At 44.7% G+C, this 15,920-nt stretch overlaps 1 protein-coding gene across 2 annotated transcripts in view; it reads right to left on the bottom strand.

The window, feature by feature from the left end:
- The window catches only part of LOC131289148 (RNA-binding protein fusilli), a 67,392-nt gene that overhangs the window by 25,223 nt on the left and 26,249 nt on the right, over positions 1-15,920 (bottom strand). For both annotated transcript variants that reach the window (XM_058318355.1, XM_058318354.1), the window contains exon 2: positions 13,630-14,028. In XM_058318355.1, coding sequence (XP_058174338.1) covers positions 13,630-14,028 — 399 coding nt within the window. The remainder of the gene's footprint in view (positions 1-13,629; positions 14,029-15,920) is intronic.

The following is a 15,920-nucleotide window of genomic DNA, read 5'->3' as shown; positions in this document are numbered from 1 at the left end:
GAGAGTCAAGATTGCATTCGGTTCAGGGGAATATTGTGTATATTCTGCAATGCTATTTGATTACTTTAAACACTTTACTTACGTTAAATCCTTGCACCTATTGACTATTCCCTTATGATACTGGCAATTTTGAAGGATCTAATTCAATGTCAACTCTGTAATTTACAAGAGCTCCTCTTTATTTAAATTTTCAAGGAAAGTTAGCACAAATGTCGCAACGTAAATCAATAAATTGTAGCTGCATTAGAGCGCAATTGTAAGGATGTTAAGCAACATAGAATAGGATGTTGTAGGATAATAATCGCATATACGTAGGTACTAGCTGGAAATGCTATCGCATATCTTCCTCATCGGTTTAAACACAACATTATCAAGAACATACAGTTCTGAATTGATGTAAACTCGTCAGCAAATGGTTTTTTGTTATCATTTGTCCGAATCGCAGCGGTTGGTAGGTAGCGGTCAGAATTGAAGACGCACCCCTCCCCACACTAAACCTCCTCTCGTCGACGGATGTACTTGAGCGACGGATTTGCATTTCTGTCGACTATGACGAAGCTACTTTTCGACGCTGCTTCGACGCAAGCAAGCAAAGGCGATTCTCGAACGGCTTGCAAACAACCACATCCCGGGCTCAAAATCGGTCGCTTAACCTCAACCTCTCGGTCGGTCGCCGACGACAGGGCACTGCTGCTCCCGTCAGTTCCGGCTACGTTACGTTTCGTTTCGTTTTGTTTTACGTCATTGTAATAACTCATTCGTGAGTGCTGGGTACGCAAAAAACCAACAGGGAAGACTTATGACGCCACATACGTGCGCAATCTTTGAATGTTAAAAGAAAAACCTACAGTCTAACTGGAGTTCTTTTTTGTTGCTGGTCTTGATTAAAACTTGCGAAGTGAGTCAAAGTGCTTTTTCCTTACTCTAATTGATGTTCAAGTATACAATTCAATTTCCATTTCAAGAGAGCGAATAAAACAAGTACACTTAAGTGGTGGTTGAAGCAAAACAACTGCCCTAATTAAATCCAATGTTCCAGATACCATTTTCTTGATCCACCTAAACGACCAAGTCCATTTTCTTTACGAGTCGGCGACATACTCAGGGGCTCATTTCAACTAACGAGCAACCAGTTTGTAACAACGAACAAAAACACATCGCAACAGAGATCGAGCTTATTTAAGTTGCTTTTAAAAATAGACCCCAACTTCCGCTCGTATCAAGTATCATTCAAAGCCTAGAACTTGATAAATGTAGACAGAATGGCTCGGTTGTCAGCTGGCAAAGCAATGTCAACACCCAGGATTTTTCCAACTGACCGCATTTATCGTCGAACCGACGGTTCAGGGACTGGGACTGGACATAATTATGCGTGATTGGGCCGCTCTGCCAGAAGTAGAGTAGTCCACAATGTAGAACCTTTTTCAAAGACCTTCTCCCAACAGACGAAGGAAATGTGTCGGTCGACGATCTTCCTAGGAATACGATCGCCACCACGCGTTTAACTTTTCGGATGACGCGAAGCACTTAAGACTGTCCACACTGCGTCTCACGCGTGATTTATTGCGCTTTGATGGCGCGCACACACACGCACAAACAGAAGGAAAGTGACGTTGATGAAAGTTTATGGTGGTTGCCAGCCGGGCCGCCGACGACGTGGCACGACGGACGGTATGTATGCTCCAAAGGAGGACGACGTAAGAATTGTGAAACACTTTCGACAACAGGAGGAGTGGAGTTAGCGAGTAGCTTACAAAAAATGCCATTCATCAGTCACCTACAAAAAAAGGGACAGAAAAGTAAAACATTGGCGACATAGTTTAGTAGTTAGTCTTGTTGGTCGCAACTGTACACCTGTGCCTGTGCTTTTAAAAAGCAAAAAGGGGATGATTTTCTACGGCTAGGATTGTTACTCGGTTTAGTTTTTTGCCACGTGAAGGAGGATACAAAAAAACAAAAACAAAAAGCTTGTCACATAACAGATCCTATAAAACTAAGCAAACGCCATTACCGTCGGTTCGCGGAGCGATCGAGAGAAGTGGACACAAAATCGCAAATGCAATCTTCACAATTGTTGCTGTTTCTTATTCATTATTTCCCCTGTCAAGTGCCAACTGACGGCTACCCTTCGTCAAAACGAGCCGTTAAGATGCAATGCAGCGATACAATGTACACAAAAATGTCCTCTCCATCCCAAAGTGACGCCATTTTAGTACCAAACCGCATACATACAGCAAGCGTCGTCTTGTTTTACCAGGGGTTTGGGATTGTTGCCCTTCCAAGTAAAATAGGTTGTTAAGTTCCGCCCTTCATCCGGCTTCAATAACTATTTTGCCACAGGAAGTAAAACATGTGCCAGGGTGGGGAGAAATCAACACACTGAGTAAAGCAAACCCTACAGGTCGAACGAAAGGTGGCGATAAATTTTGCACATTTTATTGATCAATATTTGTATGGAGTCTTTTTCTCGCAATAAAACCTCATACAATGAAAAAAGTGACTAGAAAAACAATCTACCCCAACAACGATTCCCGTTGTAGGTTTACCAGCTCGCACTGTGAAACGATGCTGTCCATTTCGTCACCGGTTGCAATGTTAATGAAGCATCTGTTTCGCCTTTCGGAACCATCCTCAGAGGTGGTGGTTTACGTTGCCGTTAGCTGGCATCCTTGCGTAACCCCGTCCTAAGATTCCCCACTTTTGCCCACCATCGACACCACATGAATCACATGCATCCTTGCGAAGAAACAAACAAAAACCCAGCCAAAAAATCCAGAGCCAATCCAAGCACATCGCGCGTAGACGTGGAGTGGCCGAACGAAACAGAAATTAGATTCCCCAAGCCGCAGATAGGCAAATGAAAGCATGCCGAATGACAGCCCGCGCCGTTGAATTGCAAATTCGGCGCTGTCTCCGGTAAGCACTCTTTCCCCTCGGTGGGGAAAGGGGTGGCCACATATGCTAACGGGAATACACGAAAATACAAATAAAATAAAAGAAATCACCATCACCAGCCGAGGGTTGGATGCGTAGCGGTTGGAAGAACGCACAATTAGCAACACAAGCCGGCGAGATAAGCGGCACCCGCCGACGGGGGATTTGGGTGGTTGGTGGGTAATACATATTAATGTAGCGATTTATTCATCATCATGATCCAACCCCGAATGAGCGGGCGAGCAACACCGCCGAAGTGCAGTGCAGTTTTACGAATGTAATCTACTCTAAATTTTGTTAATCTCACAAGCGAACAAATGGGCTGACGAGCAATTTAAATAATTATGCTTTTCGGCTCGAAGGAGTGTGGTGTGGCGGTGAAAAATGAGCGAGGTAATTTTGCTAAATACTCCTAAATTGTGAATCTTTTTGGTTTGGAATTAGCTTTCCAAAGCGTTTTTTTAAATAGTACTATAAAGTATCAAATAAATCAATTTAAACCACACACACAACAACTGATAAGTTACTAAGTACACTAAACAAGAACTTAAAAACATCTTTGAGTTCCTTCCGTTTTCTTACATTTTTGCTCTCAAGAGAAATAGAAACAACCATCGCAAATGTGTTTTAATAATGCGTTCGGAATTAACACCGCGCACATGCCACACGTGCCAATCAGTTAAACTATGCTCTTCCTGTCATTACGGCACGGAGACTGATTGTGAACCTATCATTACGAAACAGTCATTCACCACCAAACCAATAGCCACCTACGCCAACTGCATCGTTTTGCTGGGAATTGGACTGCAGTTTCAGACAAACGCACCGCACCTTACATACAATTAATAGACATCTGCGGTACTGCGGTTCTCTCCTAAGGACACCCGGGTACTTGGACTCGCACGCCATTGTGCGCAACATTAATCCATGCCTAACGCTTCGCAGAATGCCGCCGAACACTTCCGAGGAGCAACTGTAAGATCCACCTCAGATCCACCCTTCCCCTTCCAACGCCACCGGTTCCATTCGCCGTATGAATGAATTGCTCCGGAGTGCAAGAATCAAGGATCGTAAAAGTTGTTCTCCTGAGGCTAGAGCTTGCCCTGCCGCTTATTCCGCGGTGCAATTTATCGCCATTTGTGCTCGCCACCGCCGGACGAACAGACGGGGAGGGGGACATGTTGAGCGCTACCGTGCGGTTTCCTGGAAGAGATTATCGAAAATTACTATCTTCGCGTGCCCGGTGATTGAGAACCAAGATCAAGTTGGGACCGCATCCGCTCTCTCGGGCGCCAACAAGATCGACACCTTACCTGCATCTGTGTCCGTTCTGAACGGGGTGAGAAGATGGATGCGGGCTGCGGGGTGGACTCCACCGAAGGAACGTGGTTTAAATTAAATTCTTTACTACCATCAATCCGTTTTATATGCTAATGGTTGAACTGGTTGCGCTTTAGTGGAGTGAAAATGTATGCTTTTTCAACAACTTCCTATTGCTTCTTGGTATCTTGTTTATCTACAAGCATGGACATTCTATACTATCTATACTGATGTGCTTAACCATACTTTGAATATCAGTAAACAGTTAAATCCATACGATAAACTATATGAACCGATTGAACATAATCAAATCACCAAGCTTCACACTTAACTTAACTTTATGCCTTGTTATTTTCAATCCTGAATACAAGCGTAACAGGTTTTAGATAAGCACTTATAGTCCAATGTCCACCAACATGTTTTACTCGCAAATGGTGGTAGGTCTCTGAGCAAGGAACGAAAAAACATAACGATCACAAAATTGGGATATCCCAGCACTTACATCTCTCCCTTCCCGCCCCCTTCCCCTTCTCCGGGCATGATCTGGAGTGCCGGAAAGTTTTTCGCTTTCATTGACCGAATTTCATTTCATAGTTCTTCTTTTGCTCCTTGCTTTAATGGTTGCACTTGCACGTGTTAACAGTTACCTAATGGAATGCCCCAAGGCTTCGAGAAACTGTAAAACATCCACTTCCAGTATGCGAGATGGAAAAGCATCTCTCTCCTTCCCCTTCTCCCCGCATCCGGTTGATGATCTCTTCGAAACAAAAAAAAACTAAAGTTTGGTAGTTTAATTTAGGAAATGTTTCCCCATGACTACCACAGCACACAGCAGCTGTGGAATTTCCGGTCGAAATAAGTTAAACACGGAGAGAAAAAAAATATGGAATGTCAAAAACACGGACTAAAAAGTAGAAAACTTTAATCTACCCCTCGTAACGACCACTTACCGGGCACACACCGTTAATACAGCTTGGAGATTGCATAGATGTAAGGTTTAAGGGTTTAGCTTCTTTATTCTATAAACCTCTTCCTTTAAACTCTGACTTAAAACTGCCTCTACTACTGCTCGTTACTCCTTTTTATATCCTACTGTTTAATCTTTCCATGTCTACTCGATTGCTTTGCTACTGTTTAATCTTTCCATGTCTACTCGATTGCCCTAACTCACACGGCCTTTCCTGACATATCTTCCGTCCCGGAAGACCTATACTTTTCCTATTCCATTAACATTAATCATTATCCTACCCGCACGGCCTTTCCTGACTTATTTCTTCCGTCCCGGAAGACTTGCATTTGCTTCCTTGCTTTGCTCACTTCATCATTTACTTCCTCAACTTCTAATCGGTTGTAAGATGTTTGCCTACAGTGATCTGGGTTCTTTGAATCACTCCTCTATCTCCTAGTTTGTACTTAGTCGGTGGAGGCCACGGCTCCTTTTGTCCTGCCGGTGCATCCTTTTCACTCGTGTTCTTGTGACTACTCGCAATTTCTAAAACAATATCCTCCTCGGAACCATATTCGTTCGACTCCTTATCACTATCATAGCCCTCATCATCTTCGTCTTTTTCCTCCTCATCCTCATCATCTTCAGCATTCTCTAAGCTCCTTGGTGTAACTATTATTTCCCGTCGTCCAACGTTTGTCTTAAATACTTCGTTATCCTGCTCAGTACGGCGCTTTCGAAGAACTTCCATCTGCGCAGCGTACTTCATGTTGCGTTTTGATTCTTTCTCGAGGAAATTCATCTCAATTAGCTGAGCTCTCGTTATGTTGCAGGCTCCTTTCAGCAAATTGAAATTTTTGGTAACACCGACCAATTGTTGTTCCCGATCATCGCTTGATTCTTTCACTTTCGCCAACTTATCAAAAGCTTCGTGCAATTCTCGCTCCAGTCGCCCATTCTCTGACGATAGTACTCGTACGCGATCATTCAACTGACACTGCTTCTGCTGACTATCCTTCAACTTTTCTTCCAAAAACTGTATTTTCGCCACACACTCGATCAGCTTCGTTTTCTCCGACTGCCGATCCTTTTCCGAGCTTCTCAATAGATCACGCTCCTTCTTCAACTTATCTTCCAATCCGATGAGATCCGATTTAAGGTCCTCTATCTGCTTATCTCGATTTGCGATGATTTCACCATGTTGTTTCATCTTAAACTCGAGTTGTTCCTTCTCGTTATTCATCGAAAACCACGCATCATTCACTGCTCCGATTGTTAGAACTTCATTCTTTTGACACTGATTTACCTGGTGTTCAAGTTCACCACTGTTAAAACACTTGGAGCTTTCCTCAACACGTCTTGTACAATGGATTGCTAAATGTCCGAGCGTTCCACAGTTGAAGCAACGACGTATTCGCTCATCATTCTTCACAATTCGCTTATCAATTGACTTTCTCAAATCTTGGTCAAACTGCTTACTCTGTTCTATTGGCTTATGTTGTACTCTTTCTGTTTTCTTCTGTGTTGCACGTTCCATCAAGAGAAGTTTCTTCTTCAATTCTTGAACAGTTTGAGCCTCATAAAGAATAGCTCGTACATGTGGGTCAGTAGTGACACCATCCGCGATGTATTCGCACAAGCTGGTCTCATCCAAGCTAATTGTTCTCGCCAACTGTTGCATAGCATACACAAATTCCAATACTCCTTCGTTACTCTTAATCCGCCGAGATTCTAGTTCTCTATGTACGTCCCGCGGTCGCACCACCACGCCAAATTCGCTTAACAATTCTTTTTTTAATTTGGAGAACGTTGTAACTCCCGATAATGTTCTTAGAAAACTTCGTGCTGTTCCCACGAGTTTTTTTCGGCACATGATAAACAGTTGTTGGTTGTTCCATCCTGCCATACGGCCGACATCTTCTAAATCATTCAACCAAATCGCGATATTCTGCGTTCGTTCTCCAGCGAACTCTTCGACGCTATCTTCACTATCACGTATGGAGAATGAGTTAACGTACGTTGTATGATGCACGATATTTTCATCCTCCATGTCCGGTTCCTCATTTTCATTGACTGATCGATTCGGGTTGCTTCCCACCTCATCCATACCAGCCTCGACTAAGCGGGATGCTAAGTCTTGCTTACTTCCGGTCGTTGCTAGTCTTGCCGCTTGACATTTTCGCACTAATTCGGAACGAGAGTATTCTTCCATCAACCGTAAAGATTCCATATTGACGATTCACACCAGCAGATTCCAGCTCACAGATCGTAACCTTCAGCACACACAGTGCAATCTACAGCGCACACAGCGCAAATCACAGCACACACAGTGCAAACTTACTAAACTCCGACGAAAAACTTCTGTGCACACACTGGACCACTTCTGCTGTATGACCTCCGTCTATATCCTGACTGCGGAAGATTCCTTACTCCAATCTCCGAAGACCGTTCAAAAACTACGCGGATGACTTCAGACCCGGTATGCTTCTTACTCTCCTGACCAACTATTCACGGACGACTTCTGACGACTATCTTTCACGAATGTATGAATAATTCTTATTCCAAACCGAAGACTTCTTCTTGGTTGAACCCGTTAATTTCTATTAAGATCCGATGACCTCTTCTTTGGTTGAACCCGTTAATTTCTATTAAGATCCGATGACCTCTTCTTTGGTTGAGCCCCCATGTAAGGTTTAAGGGTTTAGCTTCTTTATTCTATAAACCTCTTCCTTTAAACTCTGACTTAAAACTGCCTCTACTACTGCTCGTTACTCCTTTTTATATCCTACTGTTTAATCTTTCCATGTCTACTCGATTGCTTTGCTACTGTTTAATCTTTCCATGTCTACTCGATTGCCCTAACTCACATAGATTAGGAGCAGTGGAAGTAACAAACAAAAAGTATCAAGCAAATGTTATTTTATCTACAACCACTCAAACCACTCCAAGCACCTGTCTTGGTTCGGACTATTTCAAACGCACATTCGAGTATAAGAACTAATATTTTTAATTAAAATCAAATTGAATGAAGTTGAATCATCTAAGCAATGTATAACAAACCTCAAATCCGGTATTAATTTAAGGATTAAACTTTACGTTTGAATTAATCCTCACGTAAGATAAACCCAAACGGCATAAACTAAAAAGGAGAATGAACTATTGGTTATTTTTGGGGCCTGGAAGTTATTACCCTGCATTTCAGAGGTAAACTACTTTTGGCTTACCACTAGGAAACCACCTTGACCATGAATCCCACGGTTCCGATGTGTACGATAAATCTTTTACCTCATCATGACACCAGAGATATGTTGTACTAGTTATGCACACCTCATTGCAGTGAAAGTACACCCCGGTAAGTCCCAATTGATACCACAAGCTTCACACGGAGATAATAAAATAAAAAGGATGATCAATACAAGTTATACTTGAGTTGTACAGCTCGATTTACACGGGAAAGAAAAGAAAAAAAAACAGTTTCCAAAATGAACCGCTCCAAGGAACTTGTGAGGAACAGGAAAAGAGCAACAAACATATCCGCGTCAGACTTCCTTTCACTTTCGAAAGTAAATAAAACCCCAACAGCGAGTGTGTCCTCGTGGGCCAATTATGCTAGGAAACCGCTTTCCGTGTAGCCCCTGCGCGCGAAGGACATTGTAAGATCCATTAAGATATTCAAAATCATCAATTGACTTCATTGACATAAAGGAAGCATAAAAGAAAGATCGATTATTCTTTGCGGTGGTCTTGGAAGGGGTTCCGTAGCTAGGTCCGTTGTAAAAGGGATCGACGAGAAGGCCACATAATTCCTGAAGTCCACTGTCAAGGATTTCCCAAAAATAACTGAGCAAAACGCAACGCCGAACGGCAACAGAACAGGAAAAGCGACACAAAACCAGTACATCTTGTTTATGGTCGATGGTGCAGCAACAGCGTGTAAAATGATCACGTCGAACCACTGGTTAAGTAAAATCGCTCTCCCAAGGGGAAAAATAATGAAAGAAGCAAAATTAAAAACCTTCATCCAGCGCGGTCTTGGACACCTCTCCTCTCTATTTCCCGGTCCCCAAGTGCAACGACAGATGCAATTATCTGTCATTACCGATCGGCCACATATGCAAGATATCCCTATCCCCCCCCGTATCTCTCATTCGCCAACGTTCTCGCGCGCAGAGGCCAAAGGGGAAGAGCAATTGTGCAAGTGCCACCACGCTCGTGTTGACATTTGCTCGTTCGCCCTCGAAAAGATGGGATATTGACAAAGTTGGAGGCCGAAGTCCAACCGCCTCTGCCCGCCCGTCCGTGCATCGTCGTGAGGGCTGGAGATAAATTAGCCGGAGGTCTGGGAGGCCTATATCTGTGAGCTGACCCGGTGTGCGCACTCTAAGAATTATGCATCTAGCATTGGCCACCGAAGTGAGACAGTGGGGAGCCTACATCGCAACGCCCCGGAGGTGAAAGGTGCACACACTTGATGGTGGGTTATTAGTTTCAACTGATTTTTCACTGATGCTTAATTCCCACAAGGGATATCATCGGGTCGTGTCACCCAATCAGTTCTCGGTTGGGAGAGTTTTTCACCATCGCATACAATAAAAGGGGGCCAGTGATCTTTGTGCACTTGTTCTACTTGCGAACTTGCTTAAAGGGCAGGCCAAGTATTCAGGTGTTTCTTTTTAACAAATTCTTTGGAAACGTCAATCCAAAACGGCTTGTTGCCTTTCCCTCCAGATGCACCTGAGATGTAATGTCAACAGGTTAGGATCTGAATGACCCAACTCGGTGGAGTACATGGGGAGTAGTACTCCCCGCCTCCCGGAATTATCGTCTGTAGAATCAGCATAATGGAGTCCCTTTTTAATAAAAGCGACACGGCAACACAAAAAAAAGAAAATGGCTGCCATAATCACATGCGCGTCAGAAAGCGAACACCGCACACAACAGGTGATCAACTGCTGCCGTTGCTGCTACGGCGTACGTCCTAACCCAGCTCCACCAAGAGGCCAAAGGCTGGCATCTTAATGAGCATTAATTAACGCCCTGCTATGCGCCACCATCGAATGGGTTTTAGTCGCGGCACATCGCATTCGAAACACTCACACGAAACACCCTGTAGCCGAGATCCGCGCAACAGGTTCCCTCCTCTCCCTTTCTCGGTCGTTTTCGTCGGATCGGAAAAATCATAAATTAACCCACGGATTGATTGGGTTGCACGTTGGAAAGGGGAGGAAAAAAGTCCAACACGGACCCCGGGCGAATGAGCTCCCGGCTGTACGGCTACATTGGGGAACTTCGAATTCTCGAACCGTAACCGGGACGATCCATCCATCAATCGTGCGCGGTTGATGGTGCTCCCTCTGCCAGCAGGAGCAACGAGTGGCGGGGGGGGGGAAAGGAGTGAATCTTAAGACACCGGAACGGGCAGTGAGAGTTCGTTCCGATCGTCAGGTTCGCTGGTTTGTGGCTCGAGAGGCTCACGAGCGGGCGCGCTCTAACAGAAGCGATTAGTGCGATCGATGAAATGCAGGTCAGCAATTCGAGACGTTGCGAAATCCTCTAGTTCCAGGCAGAAGAATTTAAAGTGAGCATCTTTTCCAATGCGTGGGGAGAGTGAAACAATGAGAATGGTGATTCTATATACTTGTAACAAAGCTAACTTATCGAATAATATTCCAGATTACGAGTCTAAACTAAAAAACTACCCAGATTAGATCATCCTACATATGAAATGTTAAAATACAGGTAGATACTTCGATTTATTCAAAGGCTGAACGATGTAAAGCTCAAATTGAAAATCAGGATACTGTTTTTCTCTCATAAAGTGCATGTACTTACAACAGACCAACGTCGTACGATCCAAATCCCACGATTAGTCAAATTAAAACAACTGTCATTTAGATACCTCGCAACTTCCTTCTCACTTTCCACCTTGATGAGGCAACGCACACCGTTCGATCCGTCATGTGAAGCGTTTAACAGCACAAACCAGCTGTAAACTGTCCCGTCCGTTCGAACACTGCGTATCCCAAGTATGAAGGAAGAACCAACGATGAAGGAGGACTGCGAGAGATCTCAATGAGATCGCAATTTTGCGTTTCGTCCGTACAAGGGTTTCCGGTCCTCCGACCCGCTGCTTGCTGAGGGGACAACTCGTTTGCTGCAAACTGGATTAATTGAGACCCAGTTATTCACGTTCGACAGTCGAGATATACCTGGGGCTACCAGAGGAGGGACTGTTTTTCCCGGTCAACCGTGTAACGATGGAGGAGATTCGCACACACACACACACAAGATGCAGTGGAACTGTCATCGCCATCATCAGGCGGCACCGACCATATCGTTGGCAATGTGTATCGATTAAATAATAACAAAATCAGCAAATGAGCCTTACGATAGACCTGACGCACGAACCGTGGGCCATCAACAAAAAGGGCGGGAAGGGGGGAGCGATTTCCTAGGGCCCTCTGTGATGCAAACCCACCCTGACAGGTTGCAATGCTAAACGCGAATCCGAGCGTAAAGCGATCGATCAATGTAGCGTTTGGAGGCAGCATTTGGACATTGGCAACGCTCCACCCATATGGAACGAATGAGAAGACCAGTTCATGCGAGTTGGAGCAAGCAGCCGCAGCAAGGTTGAGTTTACCCCGCCGTAAGTTTTTCCTTTTCAAGAGGATGCAGCAGCAGGGGAAAAGTGCCCCCAAATAGTGGATCAATCGGCGGCGAAGGCGAAGGACTTGATCTGGTCTCACCCACTTCGGCTAATCTAGGCTAATCTCTCGCGCGCGCGCACCTCGATGGTGCCTTGTAAAGTGGATCCCCAAGACAACGCTGCACCTTCGGCAGATCAAACGACGCATCTCTTGGACGCGGTGGACTGTAAACAGTGACGTCGGGACTTATCTAGACGGGCAGCGTTATTGCATTAGAGGAGGGTATGCTTTTCCAAATGGACAAGTATGAAACCTATCTTAATCGCTTCTTAAGCCAATCAGAGTGAACGCTTGGGAACTGAAACACATCCCGCGGTATCTCATCGCGCGTAGGCAACTGCACATCCGACTAGAGTGTCATTTTTCAAAGTCTGTGACAAGCTGGACAAGGGCACGATAGCGAATCGGAAAGAAAGACTTGATACATAATTGAGCCACACGAACGGAAGACATTTTTACGGGAACACGGGAAGACGCCAGATTGTTGGTTGCAAAACAGAAACCAAACCAGTTCCTGCTGGGACTAGTTCCACATCTCAAATGGAGCATCTCCCTTCCAGCAGGAGGAATATGTTAGAATAACAAACTGGTGTAAACAACGGACATATCATGGCCCAGTGGTATGGCCCAAACATCTTCCCAAACCGGCTGCATTAACGGAAAGTTCCACACAAACACGCGACAACAGCGACGAGATGCAAATCCCGTCGACCCCAAATGGTTCAACACACACGCGGTACACGCACATACACAAGGTATGGTAATATATTAATCTAGAAAAACTGACAAACATGCGATCCGGGATATCTGCATCTGAAAGGAACACAGAAAACCCGTCGCGAGGGTACCATTTCCTAGGTAAATGTTTTATGTACCTCACAGGACGCAAGCAATGGCATTCGCGAAACTTGCACAGGGAGGCGAAGTTAATTATAAAGCAAAAAAGAAGTACAAATATACTTCAAACAGTAACCTTGATAATCGTTATCATGGGGTTACTTGAGTGACATGACCCGAACCTGCTTTCTGCGGCGTACCAGACCGAACCCTGGACAACCTTGTCCCGATATACAACTCCCGCGTGTTTGTGGTGCAGAAGGAAGTTCAGGTCCACTGGACCTATTCAGCAGGACCAGTCCTCCAATGCTACCCGGAGCTAGTTTAGCTGTGTCTCTGCCGCCCCGGTGAACCACACCGCTGGGGAGCCAAACTTCTTCTGGCGGCGTCCGTGCATAATTGGACTAATCATGGTTGCAACTTTTTTGCAGCTTGACACAGCAATCAAACGCTATTTAGCTGGATTTGTGCCGCTGCAAGGTTCTTTTTTGCTGCAGGGCCTTGACGTTTTTTTTTTTAGCAACATTGCGCCACCCCGCGCAAGATGTTTAGACAAATAGTCGAACCCCACTGGGTTCGGATACGAACCCGTCTGCGAACGAACGGTTCACCTTCGGGTTTTTAGAGCACAAGACGAAAGTGTCCCACCGAGTCCTTGCAGCCCAATGTTCCGCTTGGCTGGGCAGCAGGTTGCTTAACACATGTTGCCTCTGAAGACTTCCCCGCGGGAGCCCGCGAGAGCTCGGAGCTCGGTGGATGGTGCAAGCGCCTTCCTCCCCGGGGAGAAAAACGGCATTTATCTCCATCTCGACTCTACTCTACGCGGAGTTCAATCGCTCCTCCTCCTCCTCCCCCAGAGGATGCGCCGCGGCAGCAACTGACCTGTTGGATTACTTCCTCCAGGGGACGCCCGTTGGTCTGCACCAGCGTCTCGATGGCCGGTATCTCCTGCGTTATTGCACATTCCGGTGGTGGTGGCGGCGCCTGCACGACACTCGTCGCCGCTGTCGAGCTGCCCGATGGGGAATCAACTCCAATCGTGGTCCCCGCGACGGCCACGAGCTCGGTGGACCCTTCGGTTGTTGCTGTCGGCGTGGTGTTACCGCAGGTAATAATGTTGCTACTGGTGATGCTGCCGGATACACTGCTGGGCGTGCCGGCAATAGCGCCGATGCTGCTGGTGGTGCCATTGGTGCTGGTGATGCTGCTGCTGCTGCTCGTTGACTCGGTGCGGAACGTCGAATGTGCTGGCCGGACTAGATACTGCTTTGCGCCAATTATCTGGAAGAAAGGCAGCGAGAAAATGGGTGGAAAATCAGTGCTGGATGCTCGGACTGAAACGCAAGGGCCAGAGAGCGCTTAAAGGGGGCACACGGAAACCCGCACAAGCGCACATATACACTTTTAAAGCTAAGTTGCCGTAATTTGGTTCTTGTACAAGGTGCAGCTGTTGTGCACGCTCGTGTATGCTAATCATCGCCCATCGATTTGAGTGGTGCAACGTACACGCACGCACCGCGCCGTAGCAATGGGAAGCAAATGCGTCCGCGGTGCGTACGAAACGTTACACAACGGATAACAAGATAACACACACTAGGCAAGGCCTTCATATGAACAAAACATGACCCCATATTTTGGCTTTGGAGAATCTAACACAAGAAATGAAGGGTTATGGATGGTAATTTTCATCGGGTCCCAATAATTTGGGTAATCTGTTACGCTAAGTTCGCGGGTTCTCCAAAGTACTGATCATCTGTAAAATGTTACGTTAAACGTTTTGAGATCCAAAAATCAAATGAGAGCAACTCTTCACTAATGTAGAGCAAGCTCTGCTATGGCTGTAAACTACTATCATTTTTCATAAAATAATATGATTTTAAACATTCTATATATCAGGACATAGTAGAGTATTATTTTTAATCTTTGAATAACTCACTTATATTTCTTTTTCATAGTTACCAACATCTTTACAAAAGAAAAATATTATCAAAAACACTATAGAACAATCTTCGATAAATAATAGTCAATATAAAGATAGTCTAGTAAAGTTTAGTTGCTTTTCTTTTCCAAGTAATCTAAGTTAGTTCAACAATTTGCCAATTATTTTCAATTTTTCTTAGTTTGTTTACTGTTTTCAAAAACCATCAGTTAAACGCTCATGCCGACATTCTTGTACTCAATTTAGTTTCCGAACTGTGCAGTGTTCTTAACAAACACATATGATGCTTTAGCACATTGTCGATGCAACATTCTGTGAATAAATTGAAAAAAAAATATCCTTATTCTACAATGTACATTGCAACATTGTCGCGTTTCCACTCGCAAAGGTCTATTGATGAACACCATTCTAGGGGTGTGATATTCCATCGGACGCATTTTACGCCCGTCAAAATATATGCGGCTTTATTCTACAATCTTGTCCGTGCACACATATTTAGCGTTGCGGTGAACTGTGTATGTTTTACAAAGTGAATGGGAAAATGCACCAACGGGTGGTGGGTGGGGGGGATTGGTGGTTTTGATTTGCCGCCCTGCTGCAATGCAATTGTTCGTTAGTTTTGCTTCATTTTCCCTTTTTTCGCCCGCAGTCAAACAAGTAAACAGTTTGTATTTTGTCGGCAGCAAACATTTGTAGTTCTCACGGCGCTGCGGAATCTCGCCACTTCGGATTACATGCGCACTCGTCTTGACGGTTGAGTTTTTCGCATAGCATTTGAAGACAGTTCGGAAAGGGCTTGTTTTCTCTTGGACACACATGACAAATTTAATTAAATCTTCCGCAGAGCAAATGTCATCCTTTTAGAGCGAAAACTGTGCAACAAGGGTAACAATAAGGTTTTAAATGTCAAACTACGAAAGTCTTTTCGACCATAAAGACATGTTTTAGTCGCAAGTTTTGTTATATCTCACTCTTGCAAAAATGTGTACCGCAATCAGAGAGACTAATTCTGACTCGACGATTCACTCGTCAAATAGCGTGAAATACTCGTTTTGTATTCGAAAACTCGTTCTGTCAACTGGTTGTAAACGATAACCGGAGAATGTTCCTTTAAATGTCCAAATAAGTTTATCTAAAACAAATTGAAGACATTCCCTTTTTATCTCAATAGGATATAAAACGCTTAAGCACATCCAAAAACAGGAAATATTATTCCTAAAACATCTAACAAGAG

Source organism: Anopheles ziemanni, chromosome 3 (assembly GCF_943734765.1).
Source record: "Anopheles ziemanni chromosome 3, idAnoZiCoDA_A2_x.2, whole genome shotgun sequence".
Taxonomy (NCBI): Eukaryota; Metazoa; Arthropoda; class Insecta; order Diptera; family Culicidae; genus Anopheles; species Anopheles ziemanni.
This window is presented reverse-complemented; position numbering and strand designations above follow the sequence as displayed.